General features: G+C 43.5%; 1 protein-coding gene across 2 annotated transcripts in view; it reads right to left on the reverse strand.

The window, feature by feature from the left end:
• The window catches only part of TSPAN12 (tetraspanin 12), a 126,031-nt gene that overhangs the window by 33,743 nt on the left and 64,553 nt on the right, over nucleotides 1–27,735 (reverse strand). For both annotated transcript variants that reach the window (XM_084810853.1, XM_084810854.1), the window contains 2 exons: nucleotides 23,245–23,327; nucleotides 19,839–19,974 (listed from right to left, as the gene is read on the reverse strand). In XM_084810853.1, the coding sequence (XP_084666979.1) occupies nucleotides 19,839–19,974; nucleotides 23,245–23,327 (219 nt within the window). The remainder of the gene's footprint in view (nucleotides 1–19,838; nucleotides 19,975–23,244; nucleotides 23,328–27,735) is intronic.

Raw genomic sequence — 27,735 nt, forward strand, 5'->3', positions numbered from 1 at the left:
TCCTCATGGGGGATTTGCTGCAATTTGGGAGTATTTCAAGGTCAGTGGCAGCAGATGACGTCATGGCCAATCTGCAGCCACCCCGCAAATTTACGGTGGAAAAATCAGATTTTCTGAGATTACTTTTCCTCCGTTTGATTTATTTAATTTGGGTTCTCTGCGCTTCTGGTGCTGTGTGCCCCTATCCTCCACATTTACTTTGGCATGATAGCCCTGCCCAGGGGTGTGTCTTTCACCTGGCTGTGACCTCACTGAGCCTTTCCAGCTTTCAGAGTCACCCTGCACCCCCATTTTGCCAGTAATTAGCCTCCATGATGATGCACTTCTGATGTTTGCATTACTTCACATCTCCGCTGTAGTGTTAAATCGCATTTCCGATATTGTGTAGTCTCTCCTTTGATGTTATGTAAAGTCACTTCTCTGATCTGGTGAGGTCTCTGGGGTGCTGCACTCAAGAAACAGGGATTTTGGCTTCTTAGAGCAAAAGTGCACACATTGGGGAACTGGGGAGAGAGGAATACCTCTGTGACAATTTGCTGGAATAGGGCAAAACTGAGGCAGGATGTTCTCAGGAGGAGCCATCAGATGCTGCACTCAAGAACTGGGGATTTTGGCTTCTTTGGGGAAACCTACACACATGGGGAAACATTAGCCTGGACATGGGCCAAGAAACAAGCCTCTCGCATTGTTGAGCAGCCCGTAGAAGTTTGATGATGTTCACTTCTAGTCCTCACACCCAGAAGTATGTTCCTTTCAAGCACTGTGTGACCCCTGAAAACCGGATTTTAAAGGTACGGTACATTTAGCTTATCGTGTGTGCCTGACAGACCAAAGCCAATTCTATGAAAATCTGGGTAATACTGCAACACGCTTCTCATTCCGTTATCGTGAAGATTCCGCCCCCCCCCCAGTGTTGTAAGATCATATCTATAGCAATAGCGATCTCAATTCTCCAGGTACCCAGGCTTACGTAGCCAGATGGTACCACCCACACACAATAAAGAGGTATCAGTAGGCTTGGAATAACCCTAAGATTCCTTGAACTACAAAATAATATTTAGAATGAAAAGCCTAAGGAGTGGGGGGGGAACCCCCAAAACAGCACAATGAGACTGAGCATGCTCAATGTGAAAGCAATGCTAGCTGACTGTTGTGGGAGGTGGGACAACAGAAAGCTGGAGAACGGAGGGGGAATGCAACGAAATGGTTGGAATATTAAGCAGAAGACCGCTACGCTGTAGCATTTTGTTACAGGTCTCCCTTGCATTTTCTAAAAACAGTAAAATATATTTTGAGGGCTGGAGACCATGTGATCCTTGAGTTTGTCAACCATTCCCTCACCCCACCCTCCTCCAGAGCAAAGTCAGGAAAGATGGAAGTGAGAAGAGAAAGAACTGAAGAGGAGAGTCCAAGGACAAGCAGCTGCAGAAAGAAAACTTCAGGGCAACTCAAAAGGCTGGCATATATGGTATGCAAAGCAAATGCCAATAGAAACCAAGGCAGTTATGTGCAGCATTTCCCGCTGGCTAACAGCTTTCTTTTGGGAAGCAAACAACCCAAACATCTATCTGTTCCCTATGAAATGTTGTGCGACTCCCAGTAGTATGCTCAACTTCCAAAAGGAACTTGAAAGAAAAAGTCCAGCAAAAGGTCCTAAGGTTAGTGTTACTATGATTGTAGTTCCATCCTAATGAAGTATGGGAGGTAGCACAAAGGTCAATCTGGAAAATGCTCTTTTAAAATTTTGATCACATTTTTTAAACAGCAGCCAAGCTGAAAATAATGAAAAATTCAACGTTCAGCCTTCAGGTTACCCTTACTGAAATCTTTGAGTGCTGGGTGAAACTCAGTTCCCCCTTTTGCATGCCTGTGGGAGGGTGTTCCCTCAATTTGGAAAAACAAATTATGTCAGGAATGGAATGGAATGGAATGGATGTCACCAGGTCCTTAAAAATAAATAATTCTCCATGACAGATAAGGTCAAACTGAAATTGCAATCTTAGGTCAACAAATGGAAATGTAGCTGTTGTCTTGAAGGAAACCAGGACTGAACTAAACAGTTCCCTCATGTTGGTGTTATTCGCCAATATACTCAGGTTAGGATATATACAGCTGTTAAAATCTGAAATTTTCTATCTACATTCTTTTCTCAAATTTTCCCCAGTGTGTCACTACTCTACCTGGTTTTATTTAAACAAATGCATACTATATTTCTTCTCTACATTATTATTTCCAATAGAATACATTTGACAACTGTATCCATTTATTCCTGCACAATGGAATATAAGGGAAATATCTTTTCGAATGGCTCAAAGATAAAGCATGCAGTGAAAAATAAGGAAGTTGTACTTTCCTGAGCAAAGGCTGAGAAAACTCTTCCGGATGGCAACAAGGAAAAACTATGGTCTGATACACATGACAGGATTACTTCAATGTCTTCTAGGCCAGTTTCCCCTAATCTGGTGCCCTCCAGACATATTGGACTACAACTCCCAGCATGCCTCAGCCAGCCATGCTAGGAGGGTGGAAGCATGCAGGTACACTCCCATCAACTCGGTCAAGGATAGCTGCTGAAGCGCTTTGAGGATGCTCTGCATTGTCTCCATGCGGACTTATCACAGAAACCTACTGACACATTTGAGACCAAGGATGACTTTCCAGTATTTATCCTTTTGGGGGACTGCAAACATTACGGTGAAAAATTAGCCCATAAATATTCTTGCAACTGTACTTCTTTCACCACCTGAATGTCAAGAAGGTATTTGAATAATCTCAGGTGCTTTGCCTACAACGGAGTGAGTAGATGTGATGAACTCTGATTCAAACAGCAGGTCTTGTTGCTTGTGTATCCCTGCACGTGCTTTTCTGGGGCAAGACTCAGCTCAACAAGCTAAGCCATGTTTCTTTAAACAGGGCAGAGGCAACAAACCATGGTTAACACTTAACCTTGATTAACGTTATGCTTGCACCGAGCTATAATGGTAACAGTAGTGTATGACACTTGTTGTTGTTGTTGTTCAGTCATGTCCGACTCTTCGTGACCCCATGGACCATAGCACGCCAGGCCTTCCTGTCCTGCGCTCTCTCCCGGAGCGTGCTCAAGTTCATATTCATTGCATCGGTGATGCTATCTAGCCATATCATCCTCTGCCGTCCCCTTCTCCTTTTGCCTTCAGTCTTTCCCAGCATCAGGGTCCTTTCCAGAGAGTTTGCTCTTCGCATTAGGTGGCCAAAATATTGGAGCTTCAGCTTCAGTATCTGTCCTTCCAATGAGCACTCAGGGTTGATTTCCTTTAGGATTGACTGATTTGACCTCCTTGCAGTCCAGGGAACTCGTAAGAGTCTTCTCCAGCACCACAGTTCGAAAGCATCAATTCTTCGGTGCTCAGCCTTCCTTAGAGTCCAGCTCTCACAGCCATACATTACTACTGGGAAAACCATAGCTTTGATTAGACGGACCTTTGTCGGCAAGGTGATGTCTCTGCTTCTTACTATGCTGTCTAGGTTGGCCATAGCTTTCCTTCCAAGGAGCAAGCGTCTTTTAATTTCATGGCTACAGTCACCGTCTGCGGTGATCTTGGAGCCCAAGAAAATAAAATCTGTCACTGCTTCCATTTCCTCCCCTTCTATATGCCAGGAAGTGATGGGGCCAGATGCCATGATCTTCGTTTTCTTAATGTTGAGTTTCAAACCAGCTTTTGCACTCTCCACTTTCACCCTCAACAAGAGGCTCTTTAGATCCTCTTCGCTTTCTGCCATTAGGGTGGTATCGTCTGCATATCGGAGGTTGTTGATAATTCTCCCAGCAATCTTAATTCCGACCTCTGATTCATCCAACCCGGCATTTCTCATGATGTACTCTGCATATAAGTTAAATAAGCAGGGTGACAATATGCAGCCTTGTCGTACTCCTTTCCCAATTTTGAACCACTCAGTTGTTCCATGTCTGGTTCTTACTGTTGCTTCTTGACCCTCGTACAGGTTTCTCAGGAGACAGGTAAGGTGGTCTGGTACTCCCATCACTTTAAGAATTTGCCACAGTTTGTTGTGATCCACACAATCAAAGGCTTTAGCGTAGTCAGTGAAGCAGAAATAGACATTTTTCTGGAATTCTCTTGCTTTCTCCATGATGCAGCGAATGTTGGCGATTTGATCTCTAGTTCCTCTGCCTCTTCGAAACCCAGCTTGTACTTCTGGTAGTTCTCGGTTCGCATACTGCTGAAGCCTAGCTTGTAGGATTTTGAGCATCACCTTGCTGGCATGTGAAATGAGCGCAATTGTGCGGTAGTTTGAACACTCTTTGGCATTGCCCTTCTTTGGAATTGGAATGTAAACTGACCTTTTCCAGTCTTGCAGCCATTGCTGAGTGTTCCAAATTTGTTGGCATATTGAATGCAGCACTTTAACAGCATCATCTTTTAGGATTTTAAATAGCTCAGCTGGAATACTGTCATCTCCGCTAGCTTTGTTGTTACTAATGCTTCCTAAGGCCCACTTGACTTCACTTTCTAGGATGTCCGGCTCAAGTTCAGTGACCGCACTCTCATGGCTATCAGGGACATTCAGATCTTTCCTGTATAGTTCTTCGGTGTATTCTTTCCACCTCTTCTTAATCTCATCTGCTTCTATTAGGTCCCTGCCTTCTTTGTCCTTTATCATGCCCGTCTTTGCACAAAACGTTCCCTTGAGATCTCCAATTTTCTTGAAGAGATCTCTAGTCTTTCCCATTCTGTTGTTTTCCTCGATTTCTTTGCATTGTTCATTTAAGAAGGCCTTCTTGTCTCTCCTTGCTATTCTCTGGAACTCTGCATTCAGTTGGATATATCTTCCCCTTTCTCCCTTGCTTTTCGCTTCCCTTCTTTCCTCAGCTACTTGTAAAGCCTCATCAGACAGCCACTTGGCTTTCTTGCATTTCTTTTTCTTTGGGATGGATTGAGTTGCTGCCTCCTGAACAATGTTACAGACCTCCGTCCATAGTTCCTCAGGCACTCTGTCTATCAGGTCTAATCCCTGAAATCTATTCCTCACCTCCACTGTATATTCATAAGGGATATGATTTAGGTCATACCTGAATGTTTAGTGGTTTTCCCTACGTTCTTCCATTTAAGCCGAAATTTTGCAAGAAGCAGCTCATGATCTGAGCCACAGTCAGCTCCAGGTCTTGTTTTTACTGACTGTATGGAGCTTCTCCATCTTTGGCTGCAAAGGACATAATCAATCTGATTTCGATATGTATATATGTATATGCGTATGACATTAGCTAGCTATTAACCGAAGAAAGCCTTCAATAATTCAATTTTGATTTAAAAGCAGATAATGAAAATGCCCCTCGATCCTCCTTTTTCCCTCTTAGAAAGTTGTCAGTGTTTGGTTTTCAAAGCTAAACAGGAGCAGAAAGAAAAGAATCTTAAACCACATGCACAAAAACTATCCATACACTAGAAGTACTTTGTCGTATCTGGGACCATTCTGAACTGAGATTTAAACACTTTCTACCAATATTTTAGAATTTGTAGATGGAAATGAAACACCTAGGAAAGAATCGATAGGATTTGAAATGCCATAGTATACATCTCAAAAACTATTCCAAACAGTAGATTTTGTATTCTCTCCTTGCCTAACATTCAGCATCGACCACCCCAACAAACAAAAAGTTGATGAAAGGCCTAGAATCCAGAAGTGATGAATTCCAGTTGCTGTCATGTCTGGTTCTCTGCAGACCTTAAAGCTAAATAAGCTGTCAGTTGTTTATTTTTTTCCTCTTCATACAGATTGGCTATTGAATGATATATTGAAATATTTCCATTTAGTAAACAATCCAGGTCCAGTGTCAATATTTGTACAAGGTAATGGAGCAGCTGCTGCACTCTTAATTCTGCACTTCTGTTGTAACCACATTCCTTTATACCAGGAATTCCAAAAAAGAAAAGGCAGGTGCCTAGCTGCTCCAGGTGATTACAGGAATGCACATATTAGGGAGATTATGCTTTACCTGGCTTCCTCTGCTAGATGAAAAGGGTGGGAGAAATTGTACTGTCAAGAGTTGGAATGATGTGGTAATTGATTTTAATGTTTGCTATAAATGTTTTAGTAATGTTTGTGCATTTTAACTGTATTTAATGTGTATTATAATGAATTTTGTGTACTGCTTAGAGGTAATTTTAAAATATGTTCAGTGGCATAGAAATCAAATAAATAAATAACGCACCCACCCACCCTGTGTGCCTCCCATGCACAGGCTACACTGACCACAACCGGCTATGTGAATACCCCTCACCTGCAATGTAGATTGATGGATGATCAGTATGAGTATAGCAGTCACGGTTTAGTGTGTGTCATTTATGACATCTGTCCACCGCAAACTATCAGAGGATTGTGCTATAATCAGGGGTGGGCAGAAGGTACATCCCCAGATATTTGGACTTCAACGCCCAGCATTCCTGACCACTGCCCATTCTGGCAGGGACTTCTGGGAGCTGAAATCCAAAATAGCTGGAGATCTATCTTCTGCCTACCCCATGCTGTGAACCACATGTTAAGAACATAACAGATGGATCAGACCAAATGTCCATCTAGCTCAGCATCCCATTTCTCACAGTAGCCAAGCAGGACATGAAGGCAATGACCCTCCGATGTTGGTGCTCTCCAGCAACTGGTGTGTAGTGGTATGCTGCTTCTGAATGTTGTGTTGCTATACAGCCATTATGGCTAGTAACCACTGAGAGATTTATCCTCCATGAATTTGTCTAGTCCCCTTTTAATGTCCTCTAAGTGGGTGGTTATCTGCACTTCTCATGGCTGTGAATTTCGTACATTAATTACGTATTGTGTCTGAAGAGGTTCTTTTCTCTGTCCTGAATCTCCAGCCATTCAGCTTCATAAGATGACCATAAGCTTTAATCCTCCAAGAGAAAGAAACCCTTGAGAATCCTTTTTTTAAAGAAGTGGAATTTCTAGTTCTAGCAATTATGGAGAAAGCCTGTCGAATGTACAACTAAAGAGATTTCTGAAATGCAATGAGGAGGACTGCATATTATCCAACAACACAACGACAACAATCGTTTTCTTCTCTAAGTCTCAAGTAAGAGGCCAGGGAAAGTCTTGGGAGTAAAAAGGAGTGATGATTAAAGGTCAAAGCTGTTGAGGGGTGTGAGTGAGTGAGAAGAGAAGAGACCAGAGCAAGTCTTGCAACCAAGAGACAGGCAGTCATAGCTTTGGGCAGCAGATTCCAAATGGCGTGCCATTGGTTTTCCTCCCATGTTTATATCATTAGAAAGAAAGAAAAGCAACAGAGATATGCCTTTGTCAAGGTTCCACTTATGACCTGGACCCACAGAGCAACTCCTTAAGAATCTCTTGCCTCCTTAAGAGTCCCACCTTCCTTCTTTTAAACCCCTTCTGGTAACATAGGGCTTAGGCTGTAGGCATGAGGATGACTGACACAGACACAGAGTTTAACCACAAAAATTTACTAAGGGTGCAATCCTATGCATGTTTAACAGATAACAGGCCTACAACTCCCAGCATGCCCCAGCCAGCATGGTGGCTGGGGCATGCTGGGTGTTCTAGGCCTGTTCTCTGTCTAAACATGCATAGGATTGTTCCCTAATAGATTTAAAGCAAGCAATCACAACTAAAGGTATTTACACAATAGAGCTGAGTGATACAAAAGGCATTAAAAGAAAAGAAAATTAGCAAAATGCAAGTTCCTTTACCCTAGCTGTCCTTAGACTTTTCTAGGCTGCTTCTTCCTGCTCACTCTTCAGACTCTGCTCTCACTTCAGACTCTGGCTGTATCTCCCTTTTTATACCTGCCACCCTCAAAACTGAAAGTACCTTTTCAAATCTGAAGAAATGAAACTGAAGTGGAGAAATGAAACTGACACTTAACCAAAGAAATGAAATTACTCCTCTCAGGGTTACCCCCTCCCAACGGAAAACTCCAGGCCTCTAAGCCTGACCTTTTTCCCTTTGCCTCTGTAGGCCTCAAACCTTCACAGCCTTAAATGTCCCAGAAGAGATGAAGGCAGTCTCAAAACAGAACCCTGGAGGAATAGGGTTGAAGGTAAAAAGAAAGAGCTCGTGCACTTATCATCTAATCATTAATGACAATGGCAGCAATCAAAGAAAATTATATTTGGGAATGTACATCTGCAAATAGTTCCTGAAGCACACCAGGGTGTCTCAGAGTGCAGATCCTACAAGTGCAGATCCTTGTGTTGCACAAATCTATGTTGTGCAGCTATAGGTCTGTGTTGCACAAAAAGATTGCATTCCTGGAATTTTGGAGGACCTTGTTAGGTGGCGTGGTGTGGATACTTTCAGAAGACGAGGACTTCCCCACGACACCAGCCAAACTCACTACTGGGTATTTCAGACTGCAACCAAATGTTTCTCTTTAGTATACCTTCTTTGCAGTTATGGTGGCCATTCCATATCAGAGGGCCAAATTCAGTCCCAAAGAAGGGTGAAGGGTGGGAATGGCTTTCCCGTTACCATACGAACTGAAATGGTTGCATCCACACATAGAAATAATTCATTCTAGACGTTATGGCAAGAAACACCAGTTCACATACAGGTCATGTTTCCTAGCCATTCATCTTCTACTACCAAGACATACAAATCTCTGGACCTTATCTGCTGTAATGACACATTTGGCTCTATCTGGACAACCTGATTCAGTCATGAAGGAGCTTAATCATTGTTAAACTAAGTTATTGCACATTTTGGTCTGGCTTACCTAGAAGGGGACAAGCCAATTTATAGATTCATTGTACCATGGCTGCGTTAAGTAAATGTTAAAATACAAATCTTTTGGCTGCTCAGTAAGGGCTCAGTGCTTATCTGCCAAACAATATTTATTTTTCTGCCATTTTTCCGATAAAGGCTATTAGTAAAAAGATTTGTGCCGTCAGCTCTGATATATATTCCTAACAGATTTTCTTTGTTATATAGATACAAATCCACAGGAAAGCAATAATTCTGGGCCACATGCTTCTGTTGGCTGCAACAAAAGCCTACTATCTCATGTTTTTCTTTTTATTCGACCAGCAAAACCTTCACAGTTGTATTTTTGTCAAATAATGACAAATCAATTTGTTTTTATTGGCTAACCAAGACGATGAAGAATTTCAGAAGACAGAAGACATTGTGGAAATGACTCCTAACAATTGGGCATTTGCAAGGTTTAATCTGAGCAAGGCTCAGCTCGGTAGCATGTGGAACAGCAATAAGAAGACAGCGTCTCTGAGCATGTGATGACACATTTTCCACACCACTGAATAACCACAGCACAGACTCACACATCTTGGGGGGGGGGGGAGGACAGGCCTATATGCTCAGAAACTTTGGTCTCAAGCTCTGTTAGGTCACTGGCCTTCTCTTTAGGTGTCATTAACCATTGGTTCTGATGAAGAGGGCTTTTGTCCACAAAAGCTTGTGTCATAATAAATGTGTTAATCTTTAAGAATCTGCAAGACTCTTTGTTGCTCTTGCTGCAACAGATTAATATGGCTACCATTCTGAAAGTTATTAATCAATGGGTGTATGCAACTTTTTCTGATGCTTTCTGTAGCTGTTCTCATTCCCTGGCTGTAACTCAGTCTGTAACTGTGCAACTGAAACAACTGCACATTGCCTCCCTGCTTACCTGGCTGCTGCTTCACCTGTGTCCGCTTTTTGACTGTAAGTTCCTGGGGGAAGACACCTATCCTCTTTTACTCTTTGAACCGCTACGTACACTGATGGCATTATATTAATACTACTATGATTACTACATTTCCAATTTGAAACAATCCAAAATGTAAAGCTTATTATTGTTCTATTTCTGAACATATTTCTCCTGCAAATACAGACATAAAAAGGTAAAGGTAAAGGTGTCCCCAACCAGTCGTGTCCGACTCTAGGGTGTGGTGCTCATCTCCATTTCTAAGCCGAAGAGCCAGCGCTGTCCGAAGACACTTCCGTGGTCATGTGGCCGGCATGACTGAACACTGAGGTGCACGGAATGCTGTTACCTTTCCCGCCGAAGCGGTACCTATTTATCTACTTGCAATTTCTTGCTTTTGAACTGCTAGGTTGGCAGAAGCTGGGACTGAAGACGGGAGCTCACTCGGTCACGCAGCACTCGGGTCTTGAACTGCTGTCCTGCTGACCTTCTGGTCTGCAATTCAGCGTCTTAACCACTAAGCCACCACGACCCTTGATAATACAGACATAAGCCAAGTGTAAAAACAAATAAATCAATAACTCCAACTATCCACTATGAAGCAGTAAAAACTGAGTCAATATAATACTCAGCCAATTCGTCATTGTCCTTAAGCGAAGGGTCATGTATGTATTTCCATGAAACATACACAGCTTGAGTCAGGATCTCCTGGAAATATGCAGACAAAAATGCTCAGCTCCTTTCTGACCCCTATTACAGCCTTCTACCACACTGGTATCCCACCTTTCTCCAAGGCCCTCCATGAGACCTACATACAAGTTATCCTTACAACAACCTCATGAGAATGGCTAGACAGAGCTTCTCCAACCTGGAGCCCGCCTGATGTGTTGGACTGCAACTCCCATCATTCCCAAGCAACATGGCCATCGCTTGGGAATGTTGCTTGGAAATGATGGGAGTTGCAGTCTAAGACATCTGGAAGGCACCAGGTTGGGGAAGGCTGGACTAGACTAAGAGAATGGTACTTCGCTGTGAAGCTCTATGAGTGATCCTGGGCGCAGGGGATTTGAATCTAGGGGGTGTCTCCATGAGCAATTTACTGTGAGTTTGCTGCATTTGGAGCATGTGACGTAGTGGCCATCCTACAGCCACCCCAGAGTTTTGTGCCAAAAAACGGTTTTTCTGAAACTACTTTTAGTCCGACTGTTTTCCTTAATTCGGCTTGTCTGCGCTTCTGTTGCGGTGTGCACCAACCCTCCGCATTTACTCCAGCATGACGCCCTGCCCAGGGGTGTGTCTTTCACCTGGCCATGACCTCACGCACCCCGGTCAAGGGGTGTTTCCCCAATGTTTTCCTAGCCTGTGTTTCCCCAATGTTTCCGCCATTTTGCAAATTGAATGGGAGCAGCTATACCCTTTAGCACTATAGCACTGCAGCAGTATTGCAAAAAGGTGCATTTGAACGGGAGTAGCTATACAACCTATAGCACTATCGCGAAATAGCACATATACCTGCTATTGCGTGACTGTGGTTTTAAAGGGACAGTAATTTAAAAAATGGGGGGGGGGAATCAGGCATAGGTTGCAGAGGCAGGCACTAACACACACTGGTCAGAGAAAGCAGAAAGGGCAGAACAAGGCAAGAGTGTGAGTGAGTGAGTGAGTGAGTGGGAGGGAGGGAGGGTGGGAGGGAGGGAGGGACGGACGGATGGACAGAGGGAACAGGCTCTCTAGGTGACGATGTGGATGAGACTCCACCAGGTCACCACCCAAACAATTTGCGGTAAACTGTCGTGTGACCTGCCAAGAAGCCCAGGCTAGCTTTGGGATAATCCAGGCTTTCAAGCCCCATGTGTCCCCAGACGGAACAGATTCAACTCCAGTAAAAACTGCAGCAAAGTGGAGAGTGAACTAAACCCGTCACCGTGGAGATCCCCCTGGGTCTTCCTGGACCAAAACCAAAACTCAGTCTATTACACCAGGGTAAGCTCATTTCAGTTTTGCATGGTCTGGTCTACTTTTTTTGCCCGCCCAAGTGTTTTCAATTTATGAAGCAAGAGTGTATACTGAGGTTCTTTCAACAGGTATGTCATGAATATGCTATATAAAAAGGTCCAAAATAGTTATTTATATCCTACCTTTCTTCCATTGTGAACCTCAAGGTGCAGTACTTGGGGGTTCTCAGGTGGTCTCCCATCCAGGCATTGAACAGACCCAGGCTTACTTAGCTTCAGCAAGATGGCTGTCTTGGATCAGTCAAGAAGGCCTACCCAGTCCAGCACTGTTTGCAAGAACCCCAATGTGCAGCAGGTGCTATTGTGGTCCACCAGAAATTGGTCAGTACTCCATGGATACATTCATCCCAGCCCTGCACTATGCCCACACTGGCTCACAGCCTATAGAGAATTTGCTAGAGAGAGGGTTCAACCCTCCCTGATATAAAGTAGAATAACCACCATTATCTACCTCGTTCTACTGGCTTTTATTTTTAGGTCTGTTCTTTGAAAAATGGGACTACAAACTGTTTTTCACTGCGTTACCTCTATTTGCACAGCAACAGCAGAGTCAATTCACAGCTGTTCAGGAAGCTTAGCATTATGGAAATGAAGAATTTAGTTTAATCATATGGTGAACAATTTAAACCTTACTCCTGTGTACTGGCCCCTACAGAAATGAGCAAGACTCATAGCTCGGAAAATCATTGGACAAGACAAAGCATTTGTGCATGTTGCAAAAGTCATGTAGACAGTTCAGGGGAAAAGACCGTCTTTACCCAAAGAAATCTTTTAAATGTGCCCCCAAAGGCTACCTCACTGGAAGTTTAAATCATAAAGTACAAAAATTCCCATTAGAGCAATTCAGTGCACCACCTGGCTTCCTTAGAAGAGGGATCTTCAAGCACTTAGCTGCATTTAATCACTGCACAAAGCTGAGTTTATGCTCACACCCTCAGTAACTACTCAAGCCAGGCTTCCAATTAGCCACTTTCTTGATCACCTAATTGCTATTAGGCTAGAAAGGAAAATGACATTTGCCTGGTTGTCTCAGCAAGCTCCTGGCTTAAAAGGATGGGAGACAGAAACAGCCAGGCAGGCAGCCTCAAAAATATCTCTCTGTTTTAAAAAGGGCTACACTCTGGAGGGTGTGTGGCAGGCTCTCCTTCTTCCTGGAAGGAGGAAAGACAGTACACAGACTTCAAGGCACAGCCTGGCATTTGAAAGGATTGTGCTTTGCAGGCTGTACATGACGTTGTCCCTGTCTTCTCCCAAGGTTTTGTGTTCATAGATCTAAGGATGGAAAGCAGATGACAGAGTATGACAAACCACTTTCAGAATGCAACTCTAACGTTAAGTGCAATCTGATCCAGGATGTCAGCAGGGGCATGTGTGCGCACACACAGACACACAGGGACAAAAAGCATGAGCATGGACCCAACAGCACTAGTGCCAGGCTGCAAGCCTTTGGCTTGGCCAGCCCCCACAGGCACTGGCAGACAGATTAGTGACACAATACAACACTACACTACACGTGGCACTGCCACTGTCAGGCACCAGGGCCGGCACCAGCACCTGGCATCCTTGGGAAGCTGCCGGGGTCACAACACCCTGGCAAGAGCCCCTGTTGATGACTGCCTTGGCACCCCCTTGATTTTTTTTCTAGCCCAGTACTCCAAGTGGCTGGGTCTAGCTGCCACTCTAATTTCCCCCAATGTAGCATCACTCTAGAGCTGGAGTGGGGAATCTCCTACCCTCCAGATATTGTTGGACTCCAACTTCCATCAGCCCCAGCCAGCATGGTCAATAATTGGTGGGGATAGGAGTTGCAGTGCACCAACACCTGGAGAGCCACCAGTTCATCCGCCCCACTCTAGGGCATCATGGGAAATTAAGATGGCAGACCCTGCTCAGAATGCGGGTGCTACCCACCACCAGGTGCCAAGACTCACCAACAGAGAAGGGGCACCAGAGGGCACTTTGCCCTTAAACATGGAGCCAGCACCATCAGGCACAGCCGTAGACCTCATTCCATTGATAGCCACAGTTTACGTAAGAAGAGGACAAAAAAAGGAATAGTGAATGCAGAGCACACTGAAAAAACACAAATGGAGTCTCCAATGGAGACTTTATTTTTCTTTTTTAACCCCTGCCCCCCTAGAGGGGTGGAATTTTGGTAAGAAAATGGGGGAAAGTTTAATCCTCACCTCCCGGTATGCACTGCTCCCAATCCAAGTCAGGGTCACACATGGTAAAGTAAAGTAAAGGAAACAATCAAATTCAGCTACATGCTACACAATTAATGTAACATGTAGTTTGACCCACAGAGTTCCTTGTGCATAATCAGGAGGAAGGAATGGCTGTGGTAAGGAAAAATGACCATAATAATCAGAGACGGTGGGAACAATGCTGGTAGCAAGATGTACAGGCCCAGAATACATGTGAGTAAATGCCTAGCATGCACACACTTGGCAATAAATACAAATTAAAAAAAAAAAGTTAAAGGTGTCCCCAACCAGTCGTGTCCGACTCTAGGGTGTGGTGCTCATCTCCATTTCTAAGCCGAAGAGCCAGCGCTGTCCGAAGACGCTTCCGTGATCATGTGGCCGGCATGACTGAACACCGAGATGCATGGAACGCTGTTACCTTTCCCGCTGAAGCGGTACCTATTTATCTACTTGCAATTTCTTGCTTTCGAACTGCTAGGTTGGCAGAAGCTGGGACTGAAGACAGGAACTCACTCCGTCATGCAGAACTCAGGTCTCGAACTGCTGTCCTGCCGACCTTCCGGTCTGCAGTTCAGCGTCTTAACCACAAATAGGTATCTAGAAATGTAAGCTTGTTAAGCAAAGGGAGCTACAAGAACCAACCAAACTACCAGTTTTTCAAAACAGGGAAAGCCTTCCTGCAGTCTGCCTTGGGCAATACACTAACTAGGGAAGTAGATGATCAAAAGCAAGATGAAAATGATTCCAACATAAAGACCGTATCTGTGACAAATGAAGAAAAGCTGCCAGACACATCATGCGACTCCAATCTAATGCTTCCAAAAGATAGTCAGTGACTTTAGGAAGTTAATTCATGCTTTTGCAATGAAAAAGGCCAGAAAATACAGGATTGTAGTCCACTGATTGGTGTATAAAATTTTGCAGCCATGCTGGTCCAATAAGAGGGGGGAAAACAAGACACTGATAGGGTAATACGTTTATTATGACGAATCAAAAACAAGCCAGATGCTAAGTTAAACAAAAAATGCAAAAAGGCAGGCAAAAATGCAAAAAGCACCAGTGTGAGCCATTATGTAATTTCCAAAATGCAGAAAATGTAATTTCAGAATTAAAATAGAAGTTTCTTTTCATGACTTGCGAGATGGTTTGTTAGTTGTACTGGGCCCCTAAGGAATAATGCTTGGGGATTGCTTTGACCATCTCTCCTGAATTAGATGAAAAGGAGAAATAGAGTTGGGTGCCATCAGCCTACCGACACGTTGCTCCAGATCACCTCCCCAGGGCAGTTACATGTAGATGTTAAATAGCATGGGTTAAGCCCTGAGGATTTCCACAGCACAACTGCTATGACACAGAGCAAAGGTCTCCTGGCCACACCTTCTGGAAATGATTGCCAGGTAGAAATGGAACTACCAGAATATGTTTAAAGTATAATGATGTCCACACTACGCTTAGCACTAACTGAACAGGGACATACCTATAACGAAGGCGTGGGTGACCTGCTGCCCTCCAGATGTTTTGGACTACAACTTCCATAATCCCTGGCCATACTGACTGGGGCTTATGGGAGTTGTACTCTGAAACATCTGGAGGGCACTAGGTTGCTTACCCCTGTTATAAGGGGTTTAAGAAGGTCAAACATTCAGAACCCTCAAAGGTTTTAAGATTCAAGAAGGTATTTGTGTCACTGATGGTATCCAATTTAGGCAGATAATGGTGGTCATTTTCACTTTACAGGTACAATTCGTCTTTCTTGGTGTTGCTTATTTAGGGTTTACTAGACCCTTCAATGTTTCAGCTAAGAATTTACTAGACCCTTCAGTGTTTCAGCTAAGAAAGCATCCAGTCCCTACCATGCACCCAACTTTCATTTTAAGCAAAGGGAAGCCTTCTCAGTTGGACTCTTTCCGTTTAGATTGCTGTCAAGTGACTGTATGTAGGCAGCAGCAGATGATAAATGATTATCGTCTTGTAGCTGGCCTCCAAAGCTGTTAGAGAGGCTAAACATGTCAGTTCAGTTTAGACTTACATCTTGTGTTAAACTGAAAAACTTCCATTTGGGTTAGACTTTACTACCAGGTAGCATTTTGTGAGTCAGTGAAGGCATTGATGTCCCGAGGAAGAAAGCTCGGAACAATCCAGATTTCAATCCAGTGACTCCATCTGAATTAGAAATAAAAGCACTCATTCTGCCCTGCTGTTGTTTGTTTGTTTTTAATGCATTTATTCTATCTAAAACTTAGGGTTGTATCCAATGTTAGTCCTACTTAGCACAGACCCCTTAAATGAATGGGCCTTAAGTTAGTCTAACACTGCATGCATCCCATTGGATACAACCATTATATTCTGCATGTTATCCCAACAACGAGCTCTCAAAGTGGCTCATATAAAAGTTACCAGAAACAGGCCCTTGACATTTCACAGGCTGAAAGGGAAGCATGACATTTCACAGGCAGAGAGGACATGGGTCTGGTAGCCTCCCTCTGCTTCCTGCTGCCTTCCAGAAATTTCGGACTAGAACCCATGGTCAGGGATGATGGGAGTAGTCCAAAACATATGGAGGGTGCCAGTTGGATAAGGCTGCAGGAAAGCCTCTAAGCATTGGCCTTCTCCCTTCCCACTTCATGCTTTAACTCCCACTCCTCTTTATGGCAGCTCTCCCACCAGTACTGACACCATCCTGGAAATATTCCCCCATCGCCACACCGGCCTTCTCTTTCTCTCCCATTTCCCAACTCTCTCCCTGGTCCTCTGCCTCCAACAATAACCTTCTGACTCCCCCCACCCCCTCTTTTCCACAGTGCAGCACTTTTCATCATATGAATGAATGACAGCCCAACATTCACATAGGAAGTAGCAAGCTGCCTTACACCAGGTCATCTAGCCCAGGAGTACATGACTGGCAGCGGCTCTCTGGAGTCTCAGGCAGAGGTCTTTCACATCACCTGACACCCAATCCTCTTTTGACTGGGGATGCCAGGAGCTGAACCTGGAATCATCTGCATGTAAAGCATGTGCTCTACCACTGAGCTATGGTCACCCTCCATAAAATGAAGGGATGAATTCAAAAACATTACTGGAATGAGAGCTAAACCTGTCCTCTCCGACCCAGATAACTTCATCCATTAACAAAGCATCGCAGGGACCATAGGATACAGCGGATCCCACCTCCTGTGACAGTGACACTGCTACAACCTTGGGAGGAAGAATTCAAGATCATTGTTCCCCCACCCTCCTTGCAGCCACTGTGGAAAGCACCATAGCAGTTGCTCTTCGGAGGTTGCAACAGCAACATCAGAAGATGTCAGGGAAAGGAAAAAGGGGGCAGGTGGTGGGTGGGGAGGGGAGGGGAGGGAGGAGGAGAGGCCAGGACCTGTAGGATCCTAAAGCCTCAGGCAGTGTGAATTCACACTTACTGGGAATTCAGTAAGCTCCTAAAGCTTCTCCATCGCCCATCCTGCCCAAAGCAAGGTAAGTCAGCCAAGAAGCTTATCTAGCTGAAAATGTAAAGGAAAGGAGCAACGAGAGGCATTTTTGCCTCTGTCCTCCTCTTACCCTGCCTGGCTTCAGCTGACAGGGCATAGGATCTGATCTCAGGACCTTCTGTCTATCAAGCAGCAATCCCTTCAGATTGACCTCAAAGAGTCCATTGCTTCTTCTGCATAGTCCTACCCTTGTTTAGGTTTCTTGGTGGGAACTACCGTTTATATGAAATTATTTAAATAGAATAATGACTATACCATATTTACAGACACTATGGGGTTTGAGTTTTTTAAAGTGTTTTTCTTTCATCTAACTTTAGGATGCATTCAAAATAATGTGTGCTTAATGACTTCAATCCTTGGCAAGTTTCAGAATGAAAAATAAAAGAAAGGATTGGAAAGATTTAATATTTCACACCACGTTTCTTTATCTTTCAGTTCATCTGGTTTTACAAAAGCTTGTTCTGTTGAGCTGTTGCTTTTTTTCCTTTCTGATTAGTATGATGAATGAACTATTGACTGGTACTTGCACATCTCCACAATACAACAGCAAACTGCTCATTTAACAATTAGTCAAGAAGTGTGGCGTACTTAGGAAAAGATCATTTATTTTTTTCTTATCAGTTGGACCAGCAGGAGCTGGTTCTCAGGCTCCTGAGAGTGAAATATTGTAGGTTAAGAGCACCAGGAATGTCTAGCCTTGATTTAATGAAGTTAGATTGCTCTACACACAGTACATGTGTTTACTTCCAGATTTGTGTTAAAGAGAAGTAACTGATTCTTATGCTTCTCTGGCATTTTACATAAACAAAGAAAGAAAGGATTACGCTCCAGTTTTAAATCATTTTGTTATTTGAACACGCTGCACATTTCTTTTAGAAAAGATGAGATAAACAGAACATTAGTCTGAGGTTTTAAAAGTGTGGGGAAACCATAATGGGTTACAATTTTCAAGACACCCAAGTGATTTAAGAGCTTGTTTTAAAAGTAGGAAAAACCCGCAAAATAATTCAGATACCTTCCCATTCCCAGGCATCCTAGTTAAGGACAACCTACAGTAGAATGGTGTCTGGTACACCACATTATACTGCATATTATATCCGGACTATGGATTGCAATAACTCCTAAAGTCACACTTTTTCAAATTAAGGTGGTTCAGGCCCACACACAAAACCTAAAAACTGGACCAGTTTCAGAGCTTTGTAGATGGCAGCCTAAATCCCACCATCAAATCAAGGCTAGACATTCCTGAAGCTCTTTACATTCCACCAGCAAAAGCATCTGGTCTTATCATGGGGTTCCTCCCACATGCTAAACGCAGAAAACCGCAAAGCAGACTGGAGAGTGAGGCAGGACCAAAAGCCACAAGACAGAATTATTTTCTCCATCCCTAGCGCCGTGCAGCTTCTGTGAGAAAAGGTATCAAACAGAGCTGGCCCAAGACATTTTACTGCCTGAGGCAAAGGGCAAGATGGTTCCCCTCAGAATTCCACATACAGGAGCCGACCAGACTGGCTGTAACATATGCAGGGTAATGTAAATGATTGTGTTACAGTTGTAGAAAGTTATCCAGGTAAATCAGAGTTATCCATAATGGAATGCTGGGGTGGGAGGGAAAGGTGGGAGGGGCTTGTGTGTGAGTGGAATTCGAAGGGGTTTTAAAGAGAGAGACTTGACAGTTTAACAGTCAGATAGGGTTTAGGGATCCAGTTAATGTACATCTAGTGAGATTGGTTTGGGTGATGGGTTTAGAAGGGGTAGGTAGGTAAGGAATATGTATAAGATGATTAAATAATAACCTTTATAAGATTTCTTGTAAATAATAATCTTATTTACAAATTCTTGTGAATAATCTTGTAAATAAATTATTTATTTCTATAATTCTATAATTATTTCTCTAATTCTCCAAATTAGAAAAATCTGTTTTCCCGTTACTACTCCTACATCGGTTAAACAAAACCGGTTAACCTAGTGGGTGTCTCCTTATCACAAGGTAAAAGGCTGAAGCTTTGGGATTCAGTGAGGATAACTGGCCAAAGCTGAGGCAGATGTCCTGGGGTTATTTTTCAGTTTCGAGCGTGCAGAAACAGAAGGGAGAATAATGCAGAGACAGGAATGTCACATTGGCATTTAAAATCTTACTTCAACACTGGTTAAGGGAAAGCATACTCTGCTGCACCTGAGGGCAGCAGGATAGCTTGGCGGGCCGGCCGGCCACATGGCACAGAGTTGGAGCTCTGTCTTCCAACACCTGTTAGCTCTGTCCTCCAACAGCTGTCAGAGTGTGGGCCTTGGCAGATAGATGCCTGATCATGCTTACCCTTGACGCTGATCCTGGCTTGGTGTATGCTGAGGAGGGCCTTAATCTCAGCAGTGGTTATTAACATGCTTTCAACAGCAATAAAAAAAGTGCTCTTTGACCACACATGAACTACATGGCACACTAATGGATAAAAAGAAACCTTACCCATACAAGCAGCAAGAGGTTTCTTTTCACTGTTCCACAATATCCCAGCATTCCAACAATGATAAGGAAGCAACAGACTGCAATCATGACTGGATGGACAACTGGAAAGTAAGTGGAAATAACAGCCTCCTCCACCCTGAAAGCAAATGAAACAGAGATCAGTTTAACTGAATTGAACTGCTTCCCTCAAAAGCACATCATTTTAGAATACAGTGGTCATCTCCTTAAAGAACACAGAAGGCATTTTCTTAACAGGAGAGTGTTCCATTATGAGGCAGTCCTGTCCTTTAATCAAGATGGAAACAGCTGAAAACAACTTTTAGTAGTTAAGAATTCTTGCAGTTATTAGCCTGTAATTAGTTCTGAAATAACTCACATTGCTGCATACAGATTTTAAAATATAGATTACTCAGTACATTGCAAGAAATGAATTAAAACTGCTTTGGACTACAGTGGGACCTCACAGGAGGCAGAAAAATAGATGCCCCTAGAATGGACACTCTAGGGACAATCCCAGTTCTCTGGAACCTGTCCCTGTTAGGGATAATGATTTATTTTGCCCTTCAGGGAAGATTTGAGGGTGCCTTTTAAAAAGCACCATGACTTCTGCTTCTGAAACTGCTAGTTCAGATGCCCAGAGGGCTCTCCCACTAAAAGTAGATTTTTAATCAAGACAGCAAAACACAGTAGTTGTTTTTTTAAATCCATGCCAGGCAGCCTATTGCAGAGTAAATGAACAGAGCTTTCAGCAATTTGGAATAGTGAGGAAAGAGATGGTTGGTGTGAGAATAGGGTCTTATAAAATGCTCATGTTTGAAATCTTGGAGGATATGCTTGTTCAAAGGAAGGGGTCAGAAAGGGACAAGTAAGAAGAACCAAAATCACAGACTTTGAATCACAGCAGGGGACAGCAACCTCTTGCCTGTAGGCCTAATCCAGCCCATGCTAGGGCCCAATCTGGCCCACAAAGTGTAGAGGACCGACCTCTGGCCCCTCCCCCTCCTAAAGCCCCACCCATCAAGGGGAAGCAGTGCAAAAGGAAATCCTTTCCTATCTCTGATCAGAGATTAAGGATTTCCCTACACTACTCGGGTAGGGCTTGCAGGAACAGGCTCCTGCAAGCGCCTGCAGAGTCCCTTCTTGTGCTGCTGTTCACACCCCAATCGGGATGTGTGAGCAGTGTGGGAAGGAGCAGCCCAGCTTGGCTGGTAGTTTGCAGGAGCTGGCTCATGCTAGCCCCGGGATAGGTCCCTTTCTCTGGGCCTCTGTCTGCACAGATACTTTGTTTTTTTAAGTGGCCAGTGGTGCAAATAATGCCTTGGGACAGGGAGGGGCTACGGGGCCTGTCCCCCTTGATGTCATCTGTCCCACCAGCTTCGTCTGGGGGTGACAGGATAATCTGGACCAAAACTGGTTGCCTTCCCCTGCTGAACAGGCTGAGAGAGGGTCCTAGTTGCGAGAACATGGCCCACAAAAGAACACTGATCAGTTACTCCAATTGATCAAGGCCCTAATCTTCTCTAATTCCTCTACTGTTCCTACTAAGAGAAGATTAAATTGAGAAGGGTGTGGCACTGTGGAGTCCTCAGGATTCTTGTGCCTACCACACAAAGAATTACTTCCTCTCTGGAAAATAGAGGAGAGAACTCTGGGAAATCCTCACACATGATTCTGCCATAATGAGGGAAAGTGGAGGTTATGTATACAAAGCCTACAACAAGGGTGCAGAACCCCAAAAGTCCCCATTCCCCCAACCATAGGCTGTTTGGTGTTTCTCAGCTTTTGTGCAGTTTCCCCATTCTAAAAGGTTGAAATGCCTCTCCTAAGGCTTAGTTACTGGCAGTAAAAGTCTTAAGATAAAATATGCTGGTATTTTTGGTATTTGAGGCTCTGCCCCTTTTGCCTTCGGCCCTGCCAACCACTGGAACGTAACCCCTGAGAGCTTCTCCAAAATGGAAATTGGCCCTCAGGCTGAAAAAGGTTCTTCACCCCAGACCTACAAGAACCAGACACACCCTCATGAATAACTCCTACAGAACTAGCTAATAGGGGCATCCATAAATACAGTTGCCAGCAAAGAGCAGAAGTTTAATCCTGGTGATCAGCAGGGAAAGTTTCCAATATACCCTAAACAGGAGTAATAATATCTTTTTTTTAATTGCCAGCAATACATGGAGGCAGAATGCCCCTTTCAAAATGGCATCCAGCTGCATCTTGTGCTGGGATGTACCATCGATGTTATGGATCAGAGGAAAGGAGTTGCTGCACAAATTCACACACACTGCTCACCACCCCTCACCTGTAAAAAAAAAAAAAAGCCTATTTGTCAGGCAGTGGGGTAGAAGAGGGATACGCTTTCCTCCTGTAGAGCAAGAAGGGTGAAAGGCATGCTCGCTGGCTACCAGGAACAATGGCTGGCTTACCAAGTCCCTCCAACGTTTGTGGAACCCAGCATTAAACATGTTTGCCTCTGCCCATGCAAACACGTATCAGGAACTTCCGGGGCTAGAAGTGGGAACCCTCAACTGTGTGCAGTTGCCTCACATGGTGAGCCACCAGGACTGAAGTCTAGGGCATCTCAGGAATGTAGGAAGTTGTGTTATACTGAGGCAGACCATTGCTCCATCTAGCCCAATATTCTCAACACTTATGGCAGTGGCTCTCCGCAGTTTCAGACAGTTCTTCCTGGGGGTGCCAGAGAGTGAACCTGGAACGTTTTGCATGCAATGCATGTGCTCTACCACTGAGCTATGGCCCCTGATCTTCTGGAGTAGTGAAGTATTCTCAAGCTCTGGACCAGCTCTGCCCACCCAGGCTGGCCACCTAGGCCCTCCTAGAAATGAAAAGCTATAAAGGGCTTCTTGTTCAGGACGGGCCTTTGTCTGAACAACATCCGTCTTCCTCGCTCTGCTGTGTCCCTCTCTCTGACTTGGTCCCTTGGCTCTGACTGCCTAGCACAACTCCTGCCTCCCCTCTGTCTGCTGCCTACAACTCAGACCCCAAAACACAGTAGTATTCTCTAAAACAGGAGTATCCCAGTTTTTCTTTTTAAATCATCACAGAAGTATTATACAAAATGCAAGCCCTTTTCGCTGGTTTTACACAGGCAGGTCTATGACCAGTGGAAGCCGGTGGCTCCAATGTCAGTGGGGCAGTGGATCCGTCTGGGTTTCAGTCAGAACTCTAAAGGAGCTCTCCGCACCTTGGATCGCTCCTTTAGAGTTCTGACTGAAATCCAGAGCGGATTCAGTACCCCACTGACTTCAGAGCCACCAGCCTCCACTGACTATGACACAGAGAAGGGGAGGGGGAGGCAGGCACCCACCCCATTGACAGTTTCGCTTCCCTCCTTCGAAACCCAGCTGCATGAGGACAGCCAGGTTTTAGCTGACCCTGACAAGCCTACCTTGTGTCTGCAGTTAAAGTGAGCACATTATTCAAGTAGTCCCTCATCCAGGCAGAAACTCCTAACACAGTGATGGACATCAACTGAAATAAAACAGGGATTTTATTTAGCAAAAAAACAATTTAGTGCAGATTCCATTATTAAGACAGCATTATAAGCAGTGCGCTATCACACAGAATAATTTTCCCCCTACTTAGGGTTGTGCGCAGATGCATTACTTAGATATTACTTTTGTAAACACGGCAAACTGCTCCTCTCCAATTTACTAATACCTTGGAAGAGCAGATTTCTCAATGGAGTGATTTTAGGATTGGCTGTTCTCCCCAGAAAGGTGCTCCTCCAGGACAACTTAAGCCTTGGGCTTTTATTTTCTTCTTGTGGTACGATTAATCACTCCAGCAGAGATTTCATAACTGAAATCCACAAGGTACCAAGATACAAAGCCAGTAGTCTGTGAAGGAAAATGTAAAACCACTATATGTGTAATTATCTGATTATTAGTGAAAAAGAAAGGAAGCCTTATTCAAGTTGGCATATGTGGGAAAATCCCACTTGTATGAGCAAAGCATGATGAATAAGAGCCAACTCATCAGAGACATAAACTAGATTAAGAGGATCCAGTTGTGGAAAAGATTTTGCCAATTTTCAAAAACTCATAGCTTAGTTATCAGGCATGGGTAATGCGGTAAAGTGAAAATAAGTAGAATTTCATATTTTGCCTGCACATGGTTTGAGGGCTTAAAGTACTCACCTTGAATCTTTGGTAATATAAAAACAAAAGAAAAACCCTGAAATATTAAGCACAGATATGACCATATAAATATACTGTTTCTGGAAAAGCATCAAGTTGGGATTTCACAATCTCCACAGATAAGGGATTGTGGAAAAATGATTGTCTGCACCCTCATCATTCAGACAGCGTCATCAAAAGAGTGTTCTGAGCTTAGGTTACCGACAGAACTGAGAGTACGCTCCGCTGGGGCAGAACTGAGGAGAAGCCAGTGTGGTGTAGTGGTGAGAGAGTTGGACTGGGAGTCGGGACATCCGGGTTCTAGTCCCCACTCAGCCATGGTAGCTCTCTGGGTGACTTTGAGCCAGTCACAGATTCTCAGCCCAACCTACCTCACAGGGTGGTTGTTGTGAGGATAAAACAGAGAGGAGGGGGATAATGTAAGCCGCCTTGGGTTCCTTGCAAGAGGAAAAAAGGTGAGATATTAATGCAATAAATAAAGAAATAAACAATAGATTGGGATCTGGGTGATTTGAAGTAGACAGCAAGGATTTCCAATTTCAAACTGTTATTAATGGCAACAACAAAATGACAACCGCCCCAAATGTTATATTGCTGAAATGAAGAATGCTGGGGATGAGAGTGACCAGGAATGTTTTTTTGTGTGTTAGGACTGTGAGCTCAGTTTAGTTCTGATACTCAAAACAAATGCCTGGGCACAAAATTCTTTAATTCAACATGCATATCTTTTGTACCAAGCTTCAGTTGGTGGATCTCAGGGTTCAAATAAAAAACAAGGTATATCTCACTGTGCTCGGCCCTGTCCTAGGGCACAACCAACTGAAGCTTACGACTGGTATTTATTTATTTCCCATGGTTTATATTCTAACCACCTGCTAAAGCACTCTACGAACCTATACAGATGTAACACTCGAAATCCTATAATCACATGTAAGAGTTCAAAGAGAGGCAACATGTTTGCAAGCTTCCCTGCCCCCTCTGGCCTTAACCATGGTCAATTGTTACATTGACTAACCATGGTTAATGCTAACTTAATTAGGTTTCAAATAAAATCCTGATTAATTGTGAATTCTATAAATGTTATCTTTGGGGAGGGGGATTCATGCCAAGGAGGCATAATGCTGTGGCCTTCCCAAACTCTTAACCATGGTTAAGGGATTGCAAATGTTACACTGTATAAGCTCAACACAGCTTGTTTGCACACCACACATGAAGCAGTGATTGTGGTGGAGGAACAGAACAGAACTTTGTAGCCTGGTTGGAGAGGCCTGGATACTTGTGATCTCTGAGCTGCCTACTGAAAGCCAAGAGTAGATTTTAACAATATAGTTTATTTAGCTTTTATACTTTATTTAGCTCTTATATACACAATGGAGATAAAACCCGTATCTGTCTATTTGTGTCATCTAAGTATCTTTGGATCAACCCCTTACAACCCAGCACACACACACGTGCATGCACGTACACACACACACACACACACAGAGTTTAAGGGAAGATAAACACAGACATATAGGTTTATTTTCAGTTTTCCTGCAGAGCAGTTAACTGCATCGTACTCTATGATGGTAGCACGCAAGACATTTTTCAACTGTAGCTTCTAATCACTCTCTCTGACAACACAATCAATTATAAAATAGTTCTGCTATCTCTGCTTGATTTCCCTTCAAAAGCAAATGAAAAACAAGGAGGAACATAGAGTTGATAGACAAATTTTATAACATTTAAAAGCAGATGCCATAAGCAACTATGTGCAAAACAGAATCCTGTATATTTGAGGCAGGAATGTCAGAAGAGTAAAAGAACAGCTGCAGCATGTTCCCTAGGCATGTAATAGGGTTTCAGCTAGGAAATCTACAAGCATGCAGGATAGATCGTATATAGTCAATAAAGGCCTTGCCTGATTTCAACACTCCTTGCCCACCTTTTTCATTTTTTTCTTTACTTTCTTGGAAAACTTGGTTATTTGACCCTAGAATGACAACGCTAAACGGTATGCTTATAAAGACCTGTGTGCTATTCACCCTCTCGCACTGTACATGTTGATGAAATCTCATCTTTGTCCCCAAACAGAAGTGACTCATGAACAATCACATATGTGTCTATCCCTGAATACTTGAAATTATTCACAATTTTAGGGATCTGCTTCCATTGAAAAGAATGCCTGTGGTTTTCTATTACCAGTGGCTTTTTCATGCATTCTAGACATCATTGGATATTGTGGGCACTGAAGGTTGAATAGTGCCAGTTCAGGTTTTGGGGGCCCTTCGGCAAAAGGCCCTCAGTGTCCCCACTTCCTGAGTGGACCCACTTTCTCCTTGCCACTGTCACCACTGCCCACTCACACTCCCTCTCGGCCTAATCCACACAAATGCCCAGAGGTACAGTATAACAACAAAGCAAGAGGAAGATGCTACTCCCATCCCTTCACTTTTGCCACTGCTTGCATGCTCAGAGAGGGCAGGTAAACAGGCAGCAACAGTAAAGCCAGGATTCTCTGATGGTTGGTGCTGGGCCCTTTGCAAGGCTTCAGGCCTCAGCAGGGGTGCAACCATTTCAACCCCCAATGCTGGCCGTGGGGATGAATATGCATGACTGAGCAGGACCTCAGTCACACTCATCTGTGACAGATTATCCATGGTCATCTAATATCAAAAATACCAACAATCATCCAGAAGATGTCTTCCGTTTGTAACCCTCCTGTGTTTTCCCACTACGTATTCTGTCTTTTTTCTCACCAGAACAAAATGCCTTTGATTGGTAGCATTAGGAGTCCTCAGCCTGGAAGCACCCTAAACCTTTGTCCTCAGGGCCAAAACAGACTTGAATTTAACTCCATATCTAGCAGCTATGTCTTTTTCCCCCATCATTTTTACTCTATAGTAGATGAAGGAGCATCCAATCCAGATCTTAAAAGCCCTCTACCCTCCACTCCGAATCAGGCCTCCTGTGACTAATATAAAGTAAAATAGAGGACCTGCTAGATACAGATTTAAATATATATATATACATACATACGTGCATATATACATCCTGATTCATTCAATCTGTTTATTGAACAGAGCTCACAATAAGACCTGTAGAACAACAGACATGGGAGAATAAAAATAAAATACAAAGTATTTGCTTGACTTACAGAAATAAAATCCTAAAACATACGTCAAATATCTTTAATCGTACAATAAAAAAAGAAAAACAGAAAAAGAAAGAAGAAAAATTAGTCTAGTTCAATAATATCCTCATTGCTCTAAGCAAATATTTAGCTACAGTCCCTGTAGTCTCTTTTGTATCATAAAGAAGAAAAAGAATGAAGTATTCAGAGGATCTTCCACTATACAAAGAAATTAATGGGTTAATTAACTCATTACAGGGATATCAATAAAAATTACAGAAAAGAAAAACATGGCTTACTGTTTTAATCTCAATGTCATAAGGACATAGTCTGTTAAAAAAATTAGGGAGATACCTTATTCCATCCCAAAGGACTGAGGCTATCACATTAAAACGTGCACAAATAAAGGTCCTCCTATACTTTGAGATGCTTAATATTTGTAAGTATTTGGCTTGAGAGTTAGCAGAAGCCATATGAATGTCTAATGCCAAACGAGAGCAGGTCTTATTTGCTGCTTTGAGCGAATTGTTGTTTTGGCCCTCAAGCTTGATTAGACAAGAATCCCCAAGCAACATTCTGCCACTTAGAACATACTTTTGAAAGTGAAAGGCTTTTCCCGGCCGGGGTG

This window comes from Heloderma suspectum, chromosome 7, assembly GCF_057233095.1.
Source record: "Heloderma suspectum isolate Gila_16-S chromosome 7, 16-S_ref, whole genome shotgun sequence".
In the NCBI taxonomy this organism is placed as follows: Eukaryota; Metazoa; Chordata; class Lepidosauria; order Squamata; family Helodermatidae; genus Heloderma; species Heloderma suspectum.